General features: G+C 44.5%; 1 protein-coding gene across 1 annotated transcript in view; it reads right to left on the reverse strand.

The window, feature by feature from the left end:
• The window catches only part of Vps8 (VPS8 subunit of CORVET complex), a 218,506-nt gene that overhangs the window by 80,217 nt on the left and 122,781 nt on the right, over nucleotides 1-15,508 (reverse strand). Inside the window, exons 34-35 of the mRNA XM_057764343.1 lie at nucleotides 14,408-14,497; nucleotides 11,333-11,379 (exon numbers count right to left, since the gene is read on the reverse strand). Coding sequence (XP_057620326.1) covers nucleotides 11,333-11,379; nucleotides 14,408-14,497 — 137 coding nt within the window. The remainder of the gene's footprint in view (nucleotides 1-11,332; nucleotides 11,380-14,407; nucleotides 14,498-15,508) is intronic.

A 15,508-nucleotide genomic window follows, 5' to 3' on the forward strand; every position in this document is an offset into this window, starting at 1 on the left:
GATCAGAAAGAATCAGGCCAGCCCAATGCTGTACAGACTAAATAAAAACTCATGGGAAAGGCAGGGCCAAATACACAAAATACCCACAGGTAACTAAAACTATTCCAAAGTACCATTAATTATGATACAAGCTCTGCAACCATCCTCATCACGTATGCAATCGTCCTTATGCCCATCACTAGAATCGGTAAGCTGTCCCTAGCAAGGGCTGTCTGACCCAGTCTGAAGTCTGGGAAGAGGCATCTCAGCAGTCTTCACAGGCACACTTCCAGGTTCAGGTGAGGCAGACCAGAGGCAGTTCTGTGACACCACCGCACAGACACTCTTTAAACATCTCCCGGCAAAGGTTCGGGAACGGATGCTGGGGCAGCTCCTAGGCAGTCACCGTGAGCACATGAACCAGCACAAGCAAACACCTGCTGACCTGCTCTGTAAGAAGACTGACAACCACCTATGTCCCCACATGAAAACAATGAAAACTCAAAGGCGAACAATCATTCATTTCATCAAAGACTTAGGGCAATGCCAGCTGCAGAGACAGGTGGGAACAATCACTAGAGCAGAAGCAGAGCAGACACTAGGCTTCTGGGTTCCTCAGGAGACCCATTGGTCCAACTGTGAAGGACACTGAAAACTCCCCTCGTGTCCACCAGGAGGAAGAGAGAAACAGACACCTCAAAATACACAGAGCAGTTCATTCTTCTCAACAGGCCCGCCATGATGGACAGGACTACATCACGCTCAATTGATTGATGACCTGTGAGTTCGAATACCTTAGCTGTGGCATTTGAAAACACAATCTTTGCAGACACAGTAAGTTGAATAAGGTCACAGGGGAGGTCAGTGCACCTCTGATTGGACAAATTTCCCATGGCAGAGACATGCACAGGGAGAATACTGGGTGAAAATGGAGTTCCTAAGCCTAGGAAAACCAGACTGCCATGATCCACCAGAGATGGTGGAGGGGAGAAGGGCTCTCCCTTGTGGCCTTTGGAGGGAGCAACCCTGCCAGTCCAGCCTCCAGAGCTGTGAGGCAGCGAGCTTCTGCAGCTGGGGTTCTTGGTTGGCTAACACAGCTGGGAGATGAGCACATCTGCTTCTGAGGAGCCCACAAACTGGGGTTCACAGCGCTTAACTGACCTGGAGAAGACAAAGACCCAACTCCAGCCTTTCTGCCTCAGATATGGGGCTGCAAGAGAAAAGGTGACACTCTGTGAACACAGGGGACAGGGCTTCAAAGAACACTGGTGGAAACCAGTGTTCCAGACTTTCCTCAAGAAGCAACTTCTATGGGAACCCAAGGGAAGAAAGAAGAAGGGGGGGGGGCAATTCCAGCCTGAGATATTACAGCTACAGCAAGCAATAAATACAGACTCTTAGGCAGACAAACATTAGAACTCCAAATCTGAGGGTCCATTTACTCCGGTTTCTTTTACATAGAGATGTCTAACTTTCATCCCCAAATTACAAGACATATGGGAGACAAAACAATGTGGTTTGAAAAGATGCAGCAAGCAACAGAAGCAGACTGGGGGCAGTGCTGGGATGTGAAATAACGCCCTAAGAGTTTTGAGAGGAAAAGCAGGCAAGCAAGAAGAGAATACCATAAGCACACAGACACACACAGACTCGAAGAATGGATGAAAACCTAGAAGAAAAAATGATACAGAAGTAAAGAGCACCTCTGGCATATTTGCAGTATTGCAGGAACAGCATTTAAAGTGCCGAAGGGAAAAGCAGCCAGCGACTGAGACAGCTGAAGGCAGAGTCTGGGAGCTTCTCTTGGTGTCCACAGACATGTCCAAAACTGGAAAGCAACAAAGAAACGCAGAACAGAATATCCAAGAGCTACACTAAGACCCGAAAAAATAAATACACGGTGGAACTGTGAGAGAGAGAAAGAAAGTGGGGAAAGAAATAAACAGTGGCCAAATTTAAACCCTAGGTCTGAGAAGAGTAAAGAATGTCAAAAACCAAATGCTTAAAAAACAAAACAGAAAAACAAACAAAACAAAGCACCCCACACAGAGGAGCATCGGACTTCGACGAGTGGAGGGGAGCCAGAGGGAAGACCTTACAGACGCAGGCGGAGAGAACAGACGGGGGGTTCAATAGACCTCAAACGCCATGCAAGCAGAGCAGGAACCGTGCTTAGGTGCTGAAGGGGAAAGCAAAACAACTGAAAATTCTGTAATTCAGCAAAATCAGCTCTTAAAAGCTGAAAGGGAAATATTTTCTCAGACAAAGAAAAATTGAGAGACTATGTTGCAGCACATCTGCTCTACAAGGAATGCTGAAAGTAGCTCTTCGGGAAGTGGGAAGAGCATGGGAGACACACGCCATCAGATAACACCCGGCTCAGCAGAGCTACGGCACAGGCAGCACAGTTCACTGAGCACAGCACAGCCTGAAAGGAGCAGTGGACTGCTGATGCCCACAGCTCTCAGACTCCATTACTGTCAATAGATCTGGACAAATACAGGGAAGCTGCTGGAAAGGAAGGGTTTTTCTTTTTCAAATATTTTTTTAATATTTATTTACTTATTCCTCTGGTTTTCGTGTGTGTGTGTGTGCACGCACGCGTGTATCTGGGGATAAGGTGCACATATGGTGGCCAGAGAACAACCTGTGGGAATTGCTTCTTCTACCATGTGATTTCTAGAGACTGAACTTCGGTTGTCAGTCTTGGGTGCAAGTGCCTTATGAAACCATCACATACCCCTAGTTTTTTGTTTGTTTGTTTTTGTTTGTTTTTAATGGATGCACATAAACTGTCCAATTACAATCAGGGAAGGTGGAAAATAAGTGATAGACAGGCAGAAGAGGAACGGGTGAAGAAGAGCAATCTACTCACAGAAGAGTAGAATTTTAATAACCCTTTTTGATTGCAAAGTGGAGAAATGTGAGTATTTTTGCAAAGAGGGTTAAAAATAGCAAAATTTATGGAACTTCTGTTGTGGCACTAACATGCCAGCTGTCATTGTGTCAAAGGTGTGCACTGCAAAGGGCGAAACCTCCAAGGATACCGAGCAAGCGTCTGCTTTTAACTTAATTGGCCAGGGCAGACAGCAGGTGGCTAGCCACGCCCACACTCTCCTCTGACCAGTGTGCACTGCTAATACCCACCCTTCTCGAGTCTCTGGTGTTCCTCATTCATGTTGTTGTGCTTGCTGATTTAGATCCAGTTAGATTACCAAGTGTTTAATTGGCCAACTTCCCTATTTCCTTCTTAGAATAGCCTTTTCTATTATGAATGCTAAATGGTAACTTTTCTATTAATCGTTCTTTAAGTATTCTCTAAAAGAGAATCAAATCAAAGCACATGTACGGCTTTATTGCCATGACCTACATGCAGTGACCTGTATTCAAGAAAGCAGTGTGGAAGAATGAGGACACAGACACACAAAGGGAGGGATAGAGATGGCAATGCACCCTCCAAGCTGCCCAGCTGTTGTGGAGTAATTCTTTTGTAGGCTGTGAAGATGTATCACTCTGATTGGTTTAATAAAAAGCTAAATGGCCAGTAGCTAGGCAGGACTGCCAGAGGATGCTGGGAAGAAGGAGGGCAGAGATGCCAGAAGATGCAGAGAAAGCAGCATGGGCAATACAAAGCAAAAGTAACCAAATCACATAAAAGAACATAGATTAACTTAAGTTATAAGAGCTAGTTAGAAAGAAGCCTAAGCTATCAAGAGTTAGTTAGAAAGAAGCCTAAGCTATCAGCCGAGCTTTCATAATTAATGACAAGTCTCTGTGTCATTATTGGGGATCCAATGGTCCCAATGAAAAGTCCAACTACACCCAGTACTGCTAAGGGGTGAAGAGACAGGAGGAAAAAGAGGAAAGAAGCCCATGAAGCTAGGCAGATGGGCCAAGTCAGGTCAAGAAAAGCTGGGGTTTTTGCTGTGGGTGACAGGAGCAGAAAGAAGTTTAAAGACAGGAGGGTGACAACTGCACACTTTGCTCACTGAGGGTAGAGACAGCTGGGTGGGAGAGATGAGGGTGTGGACATCAGGGAGTCTAATACTCGAGAGACATGGGAGACCGGAGTTTGTAGGTCTCAACTGCTTGTTTTGATATGGTCTCTTACCAGGTTTCCCAGGCTGGTCTCAAGTGAGCCTCCTGCCCCGGCCCCCAGAGTAGCCCACACTACACATAGGTACCATCGCGGCTGGTTTGTAGATCCTAAGAGCTATCTGACTGTGTGCTATACCTAAGAAGATGGAACGGCAGTGGGTCAGAAAGTGAAACCACATCATCTTTGAGGATTCTATCAGAGGACATGAGAACTGCCCCACATCAGCCTGCGCCTTCTGTCGGAAGAAAGTGAGTTCTTTGATGGCAGACGCTGCTGTCATCTCCATTTGGTCTCCCATGCCAGTCACCATGCTCAGCAGGCTTCAGCTGAAACTATTCAATGATTTAACTAAGTCGATAAAGCCATTTGCTAAGAAATAAAGTGAAGGGAGAGGTTTGAGTTAGAAAAAGAGCAACTGTAGAAACCTCCCTGTAAGGGCTGAATAAAGAAATAAATGTGTATAGGCTGCACACATGGTGCAGGGAGAACGTGGAGAAAGAGGCAAGGAGGTGGTACTACAATTGAAAATATTCAATCTGGGCTTCTGGTAATGTACTAGTCAAGGGAGACAAGGTTGACCATGCTGACAAACGTATTTCCCACTGGCAACTCACTGAAGAGGGCTGTATTTCTGTACGAAAAAGTTCAAGAGCATCTATTATGTTCTAATTTTTAATTTTGAGGTGCCCCATTTCAACATTGAGATTGGGTATCTTAAGATGTCCTTTCAAAGATACCCACAGAAATACTGACAAATCCAGAGACAACCCAGAACCATTTCCATAATCTGTATTTTGCTTCTTGGCAAAGTTACTCATGTTCAGTTTTTACTTTATCTTGATTGAAGACTTAAAATACAACACGCCATTTGAGTGAGAGTTTTAGAAAAGCCCTATTATATACTTCAGAGCCCTCCAAGATATTGTTAACAAAAGCCCCCACACTGGGGAAGAGCTTTGAGTATAAATTCACTTACACATTCTCTAGAGTCTACACAGTTCATATCCTAACAAAGGCCACCAGTGTCCTTTGTGGTGACCACCAAGCATGCCCTCTACACAGATGCCAGTCTGTCAGGAGTCCTGCATGGACTGGTGGTCAGCAGGAGTCAGGAACAGGAGGTGGGTAGCAGCTGCCAGGGGAGAGAAATGGAAGAGGATGGAGGATCCCTTCTTTCCCAAGTGGATCTACCATGTTTCTGGAGGATTAACCTCTTCCAACTATCGAATCTTTCTTCCAAGTACAGACACCATGTGACTCTATGATCTTTGTAGGTCATTTAAGTCTAGACAAAATTATTATATAATAAAGAAAACTTAAAGGATTTGGGTAAAGAAAAAAAGACCTAAAAATTCAGCTAGATAAGGTGTTCCTTTAAAAAATGCTGTTGACGGCTGGGTGGTGGAGGCGCACACCTTTAATCCCAGCACTCAGGAGGCAGAGGCAGGCGGATCTCTGCGAGTTCAAGGCCAGCCTGGTCTACAAGAGCTAGTTCCAGGACAGCCAGGGCTGCACGGAGAAACTTGCCCCCTCAAAAACAAGCAGCTGTTTACAGACTGTGCCAATTAAAACAGCTCAAGGTAGTGGTCAGATATGCATAAGTTATATGTGTGTGTGTGTGTATGTGTGTGTGTGTGTGTGTGTATATATATATATATATATATATGAATCCAATTAATTTGAACCAAAGGCCATTCATTCTACTTTGATACAAACAAACAAACCACCCTCATCTCTCAAAATGTCTTACTTTCCCTGTTTTTACAGATAGGTGCTTTCACAGAAGAATAAAGTTGGAAGTTTTAAAATGGTTTTCTTAAGAACAGAGAAAGAAGAAATAAAGGCGAAACCATTCTAGACTCGGCTTCCAGAGAGCTGCAGGGATGGTCTCATCTGCCTCTCTGTGAAGTGCTTTTGTTCCTGGCATTTCCATATTTCCCTCGTCAAAACTTCAGCTTTCCTAGAGCCTGACCCGATTCTAGTCAATCTGTGGGCTAGTGGACAGGCACTGTGGGGGCCTCCGAGAACACTCTTCAAGACAGTGCTCTGCAGTGCTGATACCCGCCTTGGCTACTGCACCTTCCCTCAGCAGCGAGTCCAGGTCCACTAAGAAGGAAACAATCCCTTTGGGCCCATCCTGAGCCCTCATTAGCTGAACTCATCACAGGAAGAGAGTAAAGTCTGTCAACACACACTGCTGTCCCATTGGCTCTATAAGAAATCACTGTCCACTCTAAAGATCAGAATTTGTCTGAGATCATTATACATTCTCGAACCTCACTGAAGCCCCCCAGTAAGTTAGTATCCCCTAAAACTGCCTGCTTTTCTCACTCTCTCCTCCTTACTTAGAATAGTGTGTGTTTCTACATCGTGTTGAGTATTTGAGTAATTGAACTACTAGGACTGCCTTCCACGCTGGGAGTCCCTCTCTTTTCTTTCATTAATGCTGCCAGATTATCCCAGGGACCCTTCAGACAGCAGAGGGTAAACTGCCTCCAAACCAATACAAGGCATCTGAAAAGAATAACATACAGTTGTAGACTTGTCACTGGAGATGAATGAAACCATCCAAACTGTTGACTTCTCACTTTGAGGTCAAGAGGCACTTGGAGAAATATCTGGAAACCCTATTGGTCTGCTGACTACTGCTACCACACACATTGGTTACAACGAGAAATCAAGCTGGTACTGATCTGGAAGCTTCCCTGCTGGCTAGTTTTCCAAGTACAGAAGATGCTATGCAGACCACTGGGAAGAGAAGGCATCAGTGGTCTTACACAGAAGTGAGTTCTTCGAGCTATAATAATGGCCATCATGGTAAGATAGTGCCTCTTGGTGCAATAGTGGTTACAGGGGGACCATCTGCTTTTTACAGTGGATTTAAGGCCTACTGCACAGAAGGGAACTCATGCCTGGCCAAATGCCTGTAGCTGAGGTCACAGATCCTCCTGGAGAAACTACTGCCCTCTAAATACTTAAGCTTATGCCCACAGATTAGTGCAGCTCTTGGCCCTCAGCAGAGAAGCATCTCTGTTTGGATGGTGGTTAATAGAGACTCACAGCTGATCAAAGAGTAGAAAATGAATGGCTATTGAGCGCATAGCCATAAACATCTACACCACACCCAAAGGCTCAGGGAAACTCACAGAAGAGCAGCAGGAAGATTGCAAAGCCAGGGGTCTTGGGGGACTGTTGCAAGACAATGTATTCTGGACATGACAGAAAACCAGAGCAGCTCTGATTGTCTGAGCAAGATCTACACAAGATCAAGCCAACCCACATGTCAGCATGGATGGAGAAGGGCTTTTGAGGCCCCACCCCTAGCAAGGAGCTATTGGTAGTTGGTGGTTGATGGCAGAAGGAGAATCAGTTCTTGCCAACTATGTGGACCCTGGGGTGTTGCCCATGCTCCAGTGGATGGCTGGCCCGGCACTCATGTGTGTAGAGGCAGTATTAAATGGGACTCAGTATTTACAAAAGAAAAATTAAAAAGAAAAACAGAGGAAGGAGCATGAGGCAGGAAGGGGTGGAGAATGTCTGGGAGGATGTGAAGGGGGATAAATATGACAAAGACACATTTTAAAAAGAATGTATTAGTTCTAAGGAAGTTCATAACAAGAGAGACCTCATATAACTTAATGATGTTCCTTAAAGCCTTATGTATTGTAAGTTGGGGGAAATACAAAGAATCAATGAAACAAAGAGTTGGTTGTTGTTTTTTTAAGACAGACAAAAATCAGCAAACTGTTAATCAAGCTAACCAAAGAAGAGAAGATTACTAATATACCTTCTATCTTCCTGAACTGGTAGGACTAATGTTATAAAAATGGCTATATTGTCAAAAGGACTGCAGATTTGTTGTAATTCCATCAAAACTTCACTGACCTCTTCCAGAACTAGAGGAAATCCTAAAATTCATATGGAAGCACAAAAGACTAATAATACCCAAAGCAATCTTAAGCAAAAAGAGTACTGACTGCCAAGATACCACAATACTGGACCTTGAACTGTGTTGCAGAGCTATAGTGACACGCATAGCATGGTACTGGCACCAAACAGACAAACAGACCAACAGAACATATTAAAGGACCCAGAAACAAACCTGCACAGGTATGCCCACTTCATTTTTGACAAAGGTGTCAAAAATCATATACTTGGAAAAAAAGCCTTCCTATTTAACAAATGGTGCTAGCAAAAATGGATTTCCACCTGCAGAAAAATAAAATGGGATCCATATCTCTCACCCTGAAAAAAATCAATTCAGAGTAGATCAAAGAACTTCATTTAAAAACCAAAACAACAGCCGGGCGGTGGTGGCGCACGCCTTTAATCCCAGCACTCGGGAGGCAGAGGCAGGCGGATCTCTGTGAGTTCGAGACCAGCCTGGTCTACAAGAGCTAGTTCCAGGACAGGCTCCAAAACCACAGAGAAACCCTGTCTCGAAAAACCAGGAAAAAAAAAAAAAAAAACAAAACAAAACAACAACATTGCAAGAGGAGAATACAGTGAAAGCATCTTGATACATAGCATAGCCAAGAATTTTTTACATGAAATCAAAAGGGGAGTGAAAACAGCCTGCAGATGGGCAAAAACCTTTCCCAGCTACACATTAGACAGGGGTCATACTTGGAATGCATTCTTTTAAAACTGCAAAAAAAAAAAAAATGCCAAAAAACCTGCCAATCCATAAATGCACCAATGAACTAGATAGTTCTCAAAGAACAATGCATGGGTAACAAATATTCTAAGGAGTGCTCAGCACTCTTAGCCACCGGGGAAAGGCAGACTAGCACCACTTTGAGACCCGCTCCACACAAGTCAGAAAGCTGCAGTCAAGAAGACAGACTCTGCAGGAAAAGCAACTATGGTGGCGCTCTCCCATGTCCAGGATCAGGCTGAAATTACCACTGCAGCAAAGCAGCATGGTGCTGCTGTAACAGGCAAAGAAGGCACAGAATGGGGGGTGCTACATAGAAACCCACACAGCCACAGCCCCCAATTTTTGACAAAAACATAAAGAATACACATTGAAGAAAAGACACATTGTCAACAAATGATGCTGGAAGCCGGGCGGTGGTGGCGCACGCCTTTAATCCCAGCACTCGGGAGGCAGAGGCAGGCGGATCTCTGTGAGTTCGAGACCAGCCTGGTCTACAAGAGCTAGTTCCAGGACAGGCTCCAAAACCACAGAGAAACCCTGTCTCGAAAAACAAAAAAAAAAACAAACAAAAAAAAACAAACAAACAAAAAAAAAAAAACAAATGATGCTGGAAAGCTGGATGCAGAAGGAGGACACGAGATCCCTCTCAGTCACCCTGCGTAAAAATCAACTCAGACGACCTTCATGTCAAACCTGACTCTAAGCCTGGCAGTGGAAGAAATAAGAAAAACACCTATGATGTCAGGGTAAGTCAGGGCTTTCTAAATAGGACTCCAGTCACCTGGAGACAGCACCAACAACAGACACACAGCCTCCAGGAAGGGAGATCTCCGCTAGCTATACATCGAACAGATGGGTCATATGGAGACTATGCAAAGAACTCAAGATGAAGAATAAATGACCAAAAGTAGATGGAAACAGAGAAATGCAAATAAAAATTAAATTGAGATTCTGCCTTGTCCTGGTTAGAAGGGCAATCGTCGGGACAACAAGAAACAGCAAATGCTGTTAGGGATGAGGATCCAGGAGAAGCCTCATATACTGCTGGGGAAGTATAAATTAGTCCTGCCACTGTGGGCGTTCCTTAACAATCAGCACTAAAAATACCCTGGGTGCTGGATAGCTTTATGTCAACCTGACACAAGCTAAAGTCATCTGAGAGGAGGGAACCTCAATTAAAAAAATGCCTCCATAAGATCAGGCTGTAGACAAGCCTGGGGGGCATTTTCCTAATTAGCATTGATGGGGAAGAGCCCAGCTCATTGTGAGCAGTACCATCCCTGGGCAGGTGGTCCTGGGTCCCATAAGAAAGCAAGCTCAAAGTAAAATTTAAGGAAAAGAAAAGAAAAAGGCAGGCTCAGCAAGCCAAGAGGAGCAAACCAATAAACAGCACCCCTCTGTGGCCATCAACTTCTGCCTCCAGGCTCCTGCCCTGCTTGAGTTCCAATCCTGACTTCCTTCAATGATAAACAGTGAGATGAAGTGTTCAGTCAAACAGACCCCTTTCTCTCCGACTTGCTTTTTGGTCAAAGTGTTTCGTCATACCAGTAGAACCCTAACTAAGACACCATGTGACCCTGCTGGGTGTTTATGAAAAACACTGGAAGTCAACACATCACAGAGACATTTCACACCAATGTTTACTGTAGGTATTCACAACCGCTATGTGATGAACCAATCCAGGTGTCAATCAACAGAAGAATGGACAAGAGAGCATTTTCAGCACAAAGAACAGGTCACGTCATTTGCAGGAAAATGGATGCAACCGGAGAGCATCATATTAAGCAAATTAAGTCTCAAAGAAAAGCATTGCATGTTTTCCTCTTTGCCTGGGTGCTAGACCAAGACAACTGCATAAGACCATGTGCGTACAGATGAAAAGAGAGTAGAAGCAGAACTGTCCTGGGGCCAGAGGAGCTCATGAGAAGGGGAGGAAGCGAGGCACGGGGGCATGCTCACGGTACTTTATGTACTTGTAAATGTTTGATGTAATCCGGCACACAACTCAAGACAGCTGTTTAGGGGATGTTACCCATCACTACGCTCAGTTCCTAACGTTAGCATTCCACCCGATCACAATCGAACTTCAGGGTCTCACATGTGGACCTGATTTGCTCACATATCCATTACTAATTCCATCATCTCCTGGGGTTTGCTTCACTGAGATTTGGTTATTTTTAGAGCAAGTAAAAATTACATGTGAACTGCCCTTCCTACATTACCAGGAAGTTATACAAGCGAAACTGACTGGGTGAGGGTGATTAAATTGACAAATGGGCTGGGAACTAGCTGTTCACCCCATCCACACTGCAGAGTAAGGCCTAGGCCGGGGGGACCGAGGGTGGAAAGGGTCGTTTGCGTGTAGAGCTTCGCTATTAATTCACGACAGTGGGAACTCATCGTGAATGTTTGAAGTATGACTTCACATCTTCTTTCAGAGCGTAGACGATTTATCTGTGTATAATCACTCCTTGTTATATTAAAAATAAAGAGCTAATTTACTGTTTGAATGCCAAGAGCTAGTATCTTAACTCCACTTCTTTCTTCCCATCCTTTCACGTGTGTATTAGGAAAGCCGAAGTTTATTGACATACCTTGGGTCAAGAAGACTCCTCAAAAACTTGAAAAGCAAGACCTGGTTCTGAACAGAACAAAATAAAAAGTACAATTAAATACAGAAGTTCCAAAATCGTGCGATGCTAAAGCACTCTAGACAGCCGCTTCAAAGTGCAGAGGCTGCGCCATGGAGCCTGCTCCTAGCATGGTGCTGCAGACTCTCAGTGGCTCCAGTGACTGCCACTAGCATGTGGGAGGACACACAGAGCTTCCCCAGCACAGGGGCTCCAGCGACCAGTGCTCGGGCCTTGCTGCTGACAGTGGACCTGGGCTGTAGAGACAGCCTCAGCCTGGCTCACCTGTCCTCTGCCTCTCACGGGGGCTGCTGTGAGACAGCAGTGGGGAGTGACGCTTGGGGGAAATTTAAGGTCCAAATTAACAATGACCTCCAAGTCCCACTCTTCATCTCTGCAACAGAATCAACTCAACTGTGAAGTGAGCTATCAGTACACCATAAAATCTGGGTCCTAGTTCCAGAATTCACTAGCAACATGACTTCAGTTGCTAGGGACTCAGTGTTCGGTTTCTTTACATGAAAACAAAACCAAACCGCTCCATGGCTACCATCACCTCCAAACCGCAGCTTATTTTCCTGCCTTTGTCACAGAGTAGCCACAGTTAAATGAGGTAAAACTCTTATACCACATATATAGTTGCCAAGTTCTTAAGAAGCCTAAGCGAGGTTAACATCGGATGGCTCAGTAGTTAAGAGCACTGGCTGCTCTTCTAAAGGTCCTGAGTTCAATTCCCAGCAACCACATGGTGGCTCACAACCATCTGTAATAAGATCTGGCGCCCTCCTCTCGCGTGTGGGTATACATGGAGGCAGAATGTTGTATACATAATAAATAAATAAATCTTTAAAAAAAAAAAAAGAAGAAGCCTAAGCAAAAAGGAGGGGTTTTTTTTTCTGTATATTCAAATTTCTTCTGTAACAAACAGGGAACATCCAAAGTAAAAATGATAATAAAAAGTAAAAATAATAGTATTATTTTAAATATGATTTTTAAATATATTTACAGTTAGGGGTGTAGCTCAGAGATAGAACCTGTGCCTAGCATGCACAAAACCTAAGGCTTAATCTCATACTGGAAAAGGGCACGGGTACATGTTCACGTGAGTGTACACACCCACACATTTATTCATGTGTATATACAAGTATAGGGATACACACTCGTTTTTAAAAAAGACTCAGATATAGTCATCACTCTTCATACCCTGTCTTCTCTGTGTTGGTTTATTCTATTTTACATTACTTCCTTTGGGTTATAACTTAATATTCTGGCTATTTTTTCATTCCAAGCATTCTGGGAACTATTCTTCAGAAGCAAATTGCACTAAAAGTAAAGGAACTACCTAAAATCTGTATGCGGTTTATATGATCACTAAAACTTGGCAGTAAAATACAATTTCTTTAAAAGAACAGTGTAGGAGTCAACAAACAAACCACAATCAGACAGTTGCCTTTTTCTTACACCCAGCTTTTACCTACTTGACTGACAAATGATATTCACATTTATTTATTATATATACAGTGTTCTGTCTGCATGTATGCCCACATGCCAAAAGAGAGCACCAGATCTCATTACAAATGGTTGTGAACTACCATATGGTTGCTGGGAATTGAACTCAGGACCTCTGGAAGAGCAGCCAGGGCTTTTAACCTCTGAGCCATCTCTCCAGCCCTTGAGCTACTTTCTAAGAGGACAAATTCATCTGGAACCCATTTCCTCCACTGCCACTGACTTTGTTCTGGTCACCACCGCTTTGCCTGGCCCTTTTGCTTTTCAAGACCTTACTGCTCCATTTGGGCTCTTTTCCAAAGTTAATTTTCTGCAAAGAAGGTATACTGAGATCATCCTTTGCTTAAACCACTGGTCATTCTCCAACACAGAAATATAAGTTTCTTAATATTACAATAGGCTCAAGCCGCATCCATACTTTCTGGGCTCTATCATCATAACTCACCCTTCTAAAACACTGCTTCTCAATGCACTGAAGCTGTTTCCCCCAGCACACCTCGTGTTTCCTACAGACTTGCCCAGCCTCTGAACACAAGAGCTGCACCTTTACTTCCTTCCATACCAGAGCCCTACTACCCAAGAAAGCCTTTCCCAACTCTGTTTGCGTATCAGACACCTGTCCTAGTCCTGGCAACTCTGGGGCTGTTTTCTCAGCCCTTGCCCACCCATCACTCTCCTTTGCCTCGTTCCCATGGCCCCATTAGTGCATTTGTAGCACAGCTCGACAGCATCATGCTACAGTGACATCAGTGTTTCCGTGCTCCTCGGAGCCTAGCACTGAGTCCCATGGTACAATGTGGCCACACAGGTTTAAGTGAATGAGTCCCACTTTTGTCTCCCATTACTCCCTACTTACTCAACTTTTCATTTTGCCATCATTCCCGACCACTGCTGCTGCATCGGAGGGCTGTGGATTGTATTTCAAGTCTCTCCTGCTGTCTTATTACCTAGCTCTCTCTTCTGATCCTCAGAAGCCAGCTCCATCCATACTGGTGCTGTCGTGGTAAACACTGAGCAACAGCAGGCACACACAGTACATCTCGCAAGCTCCTCAGTGCTCACCATGCATGCAGCCACATCTAGAGAACCTGTCCCTTGAAAAAACTCTAAACTTTACCACTGGTTCAAGCTGGGGGCGGCAAAGTGCATAAGCCACATGAACCACCAACAGAATAGGATTGTGTGTCTTATAGCCAGAGAAAATGGGAGCATCTTCTATGGGCTAAGATTTCCAGACTAGTGTAGGTTAGAGCTTCAAAGATACTTCTTTAATATCAGCATGTGATATCCAAAATGAACTCAGAGATTAATACACAGCTGCTCCCACCCCCACAACACATACACAGAACACACACGACATACTACACATACCACACACAGTACAGACACCACATACATAGGGCGCGTGCACACACCACCATCACCTCCATAAACCTACTATTATCTGGCAACTACGAATTTAGGCAATAAGTACCATCAAGCACCCTCAGACAAAGAAGCCCCCTTTTATCATATGCTCACAGTCCCTACCTGTAGCTGTCCAATGACCACTTCAATCTGTCCGGAAAAGTGAGTAGCAACCAGCTCTGCAGCTTTACAGGGCTTCAGGGACACAAGTTCCTGCAGACGACAGAAAAGACAAGGGTTTTTTTTTTTTTTTTAATGGACTACACATAGACAGGAGGGTCGGTATTGTCATGAGCTTCTGTAGTGTCCTTTAAGACGACCTGCTATGACCTTAATTTAGAAGTCACATTACCAGTTAGCAAAGTTAGAAAATCCCATATAGGATTTCTGGAGAGTGACTGCTTTATGAAATTCTGGATTCTGGCCATGGGAGCTATGGGTAGACAGAAGAGAGAAAGATCCCCAAGCTCCCTGCAGAGTCTCACATTTTCTTTAGCTAAAATTCTAGCTCCGCCTCTGGTACAGTCTGCATCTCAAGCTGGAAGTCCAACTCAGCAACGTCAAAGAATCCTTCATGTGGTGCTAGTTTTGAAGGCATGAAGGGGTCATGGAGAGCAGCTGAGGTGTGGCACTATGAGAGGCGGGGGTAAAGGGGCAGTCTCAGTTGCAGAATGGTCCAGGACTGAAGGGGTCATGGAGAGCAACGGAGGTTTGGTGCCATGTGGCAAGGTAGGTTCCTGAAGGGGAGGCCAGTAGGCCATTGCTGAAGGTGCAGCTTCAGCTGCAGTGGAGACTCCCACGGACTGGAGATGCCTGGACAATGGGATGACCATCAAGAGCAGTGGTAGTTGTGGAGTGGAGCTGGCCTGAGTCAAGGAGACAAGCTGTGTGTATTGTGGATGGCAGAATTGGAGAAGTAGGGCTACCCAAGCCCATCGGAGTTCAGAAGACCTCATGTGAATCTCTCTCAGAGGTATCAGACATGAAGCATTTTACATCGTTGGATCTGAGTTTTGCTTTGCTCTGATTGTGTTTGTACCCTGGTTCTTCTCCACTTACTTCTCAATCATGAGGACCAAAGTTCGGATGCAAATGGGGCAGTTCACAAATGTCTATACTCCAGCTCCAAGGGATCTGATGCCCTCTTTGGGCCTCTGTACACACATGTGAACATATTATCACATATGTGCATTAATAAAACAAAATAAAATATTATTTAAAACA

Source organism: Chionomys nivalis, chromosome 3 (assembly GCF_950005125.1).
Source record: "Chionomys nivalis chromosome 3, mChiNiv1.1, whole genome shotgun sequence".
In the NCBI taxonomy this organism is placed as follows: Eukaryota; Metazoa; Chordata; class Mammalia; order Rodentia; family Cricetidae; genus Chionomys; species Chionomys nivalis.